Genomic DNA, 6170 nt, shown 5'->3' on the forward strand with positions numbered 1-6170 from the left:
AAATAATAAAAGTAACACCTAAAAAATTATATCTAAATTCTCACCTTAAAAAAAGAGCAAGAGCAATATAATTGCAATCCGAATAGTTTACTTCAACCATTTCCATTAGATCCAACTCAATTTGTCAAATTTAATAAGGGATTAATATTTTTTAAAAGCAAATTTCACAAAAGATTCCCAACCAACACCTAATCAACAATTGGGACCAAACTGAATTCATGAAAATTAGTGTCGAATACGATTGCTGCCATCATTTTGTAAATTTGTACCGTCCAAAACCCCAAATAAACGGAATCATTCCTAATTCCTATGTTTGTTTCTGTGAAAAAGTGGTCCTATAGTTTCAGTGAAGGACAGTGAAGAGTCATCAGAATGTGTGGAAAATTTAACTGAGTTATCATCATCATCATCATCATCATCACATTTATGTTACTCATGAAATAAGTGAATGATACTACTACAAACTACTGTTTCATCTTCTCCAGTGTGTTATAAGGCACCAGCAGCATCTTTTTCAGTGTGTGTTTAAAGGCACCACCAAGATTGTTTGTTAGCGTCCATTTCTTATTCTTAAAGAGAAGAATAAGAATCAAACTTAAAACAACAATACATATGAGTAATTTACAAATTATCTATCATCACCGAATCCTTAACCCATAACGCACTGAATCAAACTATTTCTCCCAACACAAGGAACATATCACATAACTCAAGTCAAGCCAACAACTAAAGCAACCCACAAACACAATACTAAACAAATAAGGAATCAACTTCTCAACACACTTGCATTTAATCAACTTTATTTTTATTATATATTTCTTTATATTATATTATATGATATTTATATATATTATATCAGTAAAAAAAAGAAAAAACCATCCCTTACAATAAAAAACAGAAGGGGTTATAGCTGTTAGCCTATTACAGTACTTACACAAGCTCTGAATTCTCTATCTATATAGAGAATTAAAATCTCATATTAAAATACAAAAACCTGACTTCTTTTTTTTTGGGTTAAAAAACAAAATTTCATGGGTTTTCACGAAAGACAGCTGCCAAACCAGTCACAACCTTAACCCCGGTCAGCGAGTTTTTGGGTTTCAATTCTGGTGGCTTCCATTCAACCACCGCTTTTGACTCTGACTCATCGCGACTCACTTCAGACTCACCACCACCACCACCAATCAAAACCCTCTGTTTTCTCTCAGTTTCCTCACTGATTTCACGAGGCCAATTGCAAAACAGAGGTTGTTTGGTTCTTGTGTAAGGAGATAACCATTTTGATCTAACGTACTCGAGTTTTCTCCATGGTGGAACATGCAAACCCTTCTTTTTCAAACTCTGTTTCGCTGCCTCAGAAGCTATGGCTACAATACTCTGCAAACGATCACTCTTCCCTACAAAAACATAAGGAAGCGTTTGGAGAATCGCTTTGTAAGACTTGGTTGATCGAGCAATCTCAAATTCTGATCTGAAATCAACATCAATTATCACCCTCTCCTTTCCCATTACAACATCAATATATTCATATTCCCCTGAAAAATTCAACAAAAAACAAACAAATTAAGTTACAACATAAGCTAATTATATATTAATCTGAATTACTAATCCGCGGTAATTAAGCTATTTCGTATTACCGGCGATACAGAAAGTTGATTTTTCCCAGCGAGATTTGCAAATTGAAGCATCGTATCCAAGAGTTAACAATCCATCAGTTATAGTCTTTCTGCAATTATCGTCTTTGCGTTTACACACAGTTTTGTTCTTCTCAATTATCTTTGTGATCTCCGCTAACAAATTCTTTTCAAAAACATTTGGACACGCCACCAAACCCTGTCCGAAATAGTAACAAAAAGAGATAAGAAATTATAATCAAACAACTAATTTCTCACTTATCGATAACTACTTACCTTAATTAATTATCAAACAACTAATTTCTCACTTATCTATTACTTAACTTAATTAATTAATAGTAAACTAAACACGCGATTCATACCTTGAGGGTTTCGTACACTTCACCGGTGGAAGAGCCACCGAGCGCGTGAAGATCACTGTCGGAGCAATCATCCAAGTTTCCGTTGAAGCAGTTGCGAGCACAGGAAACGGAATGTTTCTCTTGATTCTCTTCAATGAAACTCTGCACCATCTTCGCCAGACACACGGAGCTTGGTTCGAAATCGACGATGCCGTTTCCGTTTCCGTCTTTGCGTGCATGCAGCTCATCGCCGCTGATCTTCTCCACCGGTGGATTCTTCAGAACGCCTGAGAACTGACGCTCAAAGAGTCGTTTCAGCCGTGACTTCACAACCGGCTTAATCCTCTCGGCCGGCACCTGAGAATCGATCGGCTGAATCTTCATCGTGAAAGGCATAACGAATCTCCGAAACAAAAATCACAGACTCTCCCGATCTTGAATTATGAATCAAATTTATACAGAGAATCTCCAAAACCGCTTTTTCAAATTTTCGAGAACTTAATTTGAAAAATTCTAATTAATGAGACTCTGAAAAACGGTAAAAAACTGAAACCTATTAGCGATCGTCTTAATATTTTCTGAATTAATTTAATTTATACAGAGAAAATTGAGTAAGCATAGAATAACTTGAAAACTCTGCTAAGTAAAGTTGCTTTTGCTTAGGGTTTATACTAAACACAATTAACCTCTCAAACAATACACGCCACTACAAAATCATGAAATCAACATCAGGTAGCATGGCCGGAATATCATCCATAGTCTCCGACGAGTCTTTCACCGGCGAGTATTGTTAGCGCGTGAAGCTGTGGGCGAAGAGAGGATAGGATAAGAAAAGGATCACATAGCATAGACACTACTTAAAGGCAGCGAGAAAGAGAAAGAAGAAAAAGACGACACGTGTAATCTTATGTGGCGGATTGGAATGAACGCTCCAGTGGTATTGAATACCGAAAATGCCCTTGTTGAGAAGGTAGTTGGTCCCTCTATTGTGATATAGATGGAAATAAGTTAAGATATGAAAGAAAATGGTTATAGCTTTTGGCTTTTTGAGGTGAGACAAGTGTTGCAGCGCGTGAGTTTGACGTGACAATAATTCACTTCCCTTGTTCTCGTGTTTGAGGGAAAGTTCATAGTTGAAATTTTATCTACAAAATTGAATTAAATAAAACTTAAAAATAAATAAAAATAAAATTATAAATGCTATGGAAGTATCTAACAAATGTTTGAGAGTATAAAATTACACCGTGAACAAATGATGGATCATATTTTTATTTTTAAAATATATTATAATTTATTAATATAAAATATTTTAATTAAATATTTTGTAGTATTACCTCTATTTCAAATGTGTCTGAGTTCATTATTGGCTTTAGGACCGTTTGGAGAGAGAAAGTTTAAAGGGCAGTTTTGTCACACGGGGCATCATTGTATGTGTGGATCCGTGTAATTGAAAAACGGTGGTTGGAGTTTAAGGATTGACTATATTACCCCTGGTTGGTTCAAATGTCAATTTCGTGTTTATGAAGCTTTAGAGCAGTTAGTTTCACGGAAAATGCCTCGCACTCGTATTCACCTTTCTTGTGTTGTGATAGTCGTTTGCTATTGGATGAGCGTTTAAACGCAGCGATTCGAAAGTTGCTTTGTACTTGTATGTAACTTGTGAAAATTAAATTAATTAATTAATTAATTAAAAAATTGTTCTTATTATTTTTATATTTTTATATATAAAATTAGGGCATTGATTCTTAGAGGTTTTGTTTTGTAGAATTTATATTCCAACAACTTGTCTTATCTGTAACTTTTAAGAAATAACAATTTTGCATTATCATTCGAACTAAGGGACTATAAATAATTACTCCCTCCGTTTCTTTTTAAGTGTCGTTTTAGAAGATTTTTTTTGTTCCTATTTAAGTGTCGTTTTGATGTTTTAATGTTACAATTTGTCAATTATACCCTTACTATTTAAATAACTCAACTTTATATTTTCCATAAATTTTTCTTTCTTAATATATGTAATAACTCACTCCACATTTTCCATAAAATTCTCTTTCTAAATACGTACTCTCATTCCCATACATAACTCCCATTCCTATTCAAAGTATTGGCTGGTCAATAAAAATTAAATTCAAATGATAATGCAAGCATTGAAACAATAAGCAATAAGTTTTCCTTTAGCCATTCATTGAAACAATAAGCAATAAGTTTTCCTTTAGCCATTAATGAAAATGCAAGCAGTACGTATTCCTATAGCAAGCAATATTAATTCCAAAAATTTAGGAGTAGTTGAAAAATGCAACGGAAGAGAGAGAGAGTTATGTGGAGAAAATTATGGAATTAGTTATTTGAAGTAAATAATTTAATGAGTACTTATATTAATGAATTTTATTTAGAAAGAGAAAGTATATGGTGGATTAAAATGAGGGTACAATGGGAAAAAAATTATAACAATTCATTTATCTTGGTTGGAGAGCTTTATGCTAAAACGACACTTAAAAAGAAACGGAGGGAGTAGTTTTTTTATTATTTTATTTTAAAAATATTATTTTAAATTAAGACCATTTGATATTAATCGAAAAAACATAAATGATTACGTGATTTCAAATTTTTAATGATAGCAACACATTAAAATTTAAGAAATAGTTATAATTTTTTTTTGGTGTAAAGCTAAAGTAAACTCTTAACATTATTATTTGTGGAGTTATTTGGCATAAATAACAATAAAACATTGATTTTGTCAAATGAAAAATCTCAATAATCTATTTAACCATTGTTAGAGGAATATTTTCATATAATTATATTTTTTTAAATCCATGATACTCGAATTTATATTTTGTTAAAAATTCAAAGATCAACTTTCTGACCAAATTAATGTTGATTTAGGCATCTAATTAAAAATATTTATGGTTCAACGAAACTCTGAAGTATTAGTCAATGCTCCTAAGCCTGACTAGCAGTTTCCCTTAATAGCAAACTAAAAAATAAAGTTAAATGAGTTGAAGATTTAAAACATTACTTTGACTTTTTGCTTGTCTCATTTATTAAAATGACATCAATAAAAAATTTGAATTGACTGGTTAAATATACAATTTTTTGAATTTGTAAAAAGAAAAATGCAGAGTTGTTGACTCAAGTAATAAATTTACATTTATTGTTGAAATATTTTATTAAATATATAATTTAATAACTAGTATATTTTAATATTATTATGTAAATATTTATTTTTATTTAATGATGTTAATTATTTATTATTATGTAAATATTTATTTTTATTTAATGATGTTAATTATTTATTATTATGAGTCTTAATTTAATATTAATTACATTAAATAGTAATATTAATTAAATTTTTTATTATATACTCCCTTCGTTTTTTATTATAAGTCGTTTTTGACTTTTCACACGTATTAAAAAATGTAATAATTATAATATAAAAATGAGAAATTTTGAATAGGTTTACAAAATTATCCTTCATTAATAGTATTGGAAAGACAAATTGACATAATTGAAAGGAAAAAGAATAATAAACATTTAAGGATATAATAGGAAAAATAACATTAATGATTCATTCATATTATAAAACGAACGACTTATACTGTGATACAAACTATTTTTGCAAAGTAATTTATAATAAAAAATGGAGGTAGTATTTAATTAATTAAAATGAGTGTAATTTAAATGAATGTTAGAATGATCTATTTTAAAATATTAAATTTTTTAATTGATCTTCACACTAATAAGCTATAGTCTTTAATATATTGGAAAAAATTATAAATAAAAAGAAATCATAAACCAACAATGTTGAGAAGGTTCACTCTTAAATGTGATCCATTAATTATTTAAAAAGAGAAAGAAAAAAAATGTTAGTATTAATAGTATTTTGGTGGACCAATGTTTTAAAAAAGTGAACCCATGGTTTTGTGTGTCAAGGGATGTAAATACCTATATTGGCAGATGGGTGTGTAGTAAATATATCTAGTTTTTGTTACAATTTTAATGTATTGTTCCAATCACCTAACAATTATTTTTTTGCATTTTTTGAATAGTTTTATTTTTTTAAAAGTTATTTTGATACGTTATTTTTGTAAAAATGTTGTTCCCAGGTTAGTTTTTCTATTTTATTTTAAAATATGTAATTATATGTGTTAAGTATTTTTGTAAAGTGTAGAACGTGATAAAGACAGTAATCGAATATAGT

The 6170-nt window shown here is 30.0% G+C and overlaps 1 protein-coding gene across 1 annotated transcript; it reads right to left on the reverse strand.

Annotated features, from left to right (window-relative positions):
* Window positions 1–788: 788 nt before the first annotated feature.
* On the reverse strand, window positions 789–2859 carry LOC127126110 (uncharacterized). Its single transcript, XM_051054970.1, has 3 exons — window positions 1997–2859; window positions 1638–1833; window positions 789–1535 (listed from the first exon to the last, which is right to left on the reverse strand). The coding sequence occupies exons 1-3, from the start codon at window positions 2369–2371 to the stop codon at window positions 1030–1032; spliced, it is 1077 nt and encodes a 358-aa protein (XP_050910927.1). The 5' UTR covers window positions 2372–2859; the 3' UTR covers window positions 789–1029.
* Between the last annotated feature and the right edge of the window lie 3311 nt (window positions 2860–6170).

The sequence above is a fragment of the Lathyrus oleraceus genome, chromosome 3 (genome assembly GCF_024323335.1).
Source record: "Lathyrus oleraceus cultivar Zhongwan6 chromosome 3, CAAS_Psat_ZW6_1.0, whole genome shotgun sequence".
NCBI classification, from domain to species: domain Eukaryota; kingdom Viridiplantae; phylum Streptophyta; class Magnoliopsida; order Fabales; family Fabaceae; genus Lathyrus; species Lathyrus oleraceus.

Excerpts from the sequence above, each read along its gene's own strand:
- LOC127126110 (XM_051054970.1), bottom strand. The coding sequence starts at position 2,371 with ATGCCTTTCACGATGAAGATTCAGCCGATCGATTCTCAGGTGCCGGCC. Across the intron at positions 1,834-1,996 it reads AAGTGTACGAAACCCTCAAG|GGTTTGGTGGCGTGTCCAAA; the intron begins GTATGAATCGCG and ends TATTTCGGACAG. Across the intron at positions 1,536-1,637 it reads ATCAACTTTCTGTATCGCCG|GGGAATATGAATATATTGAT; the intron begins GTAATACGAAAT and ends TGAATTTTTCAG.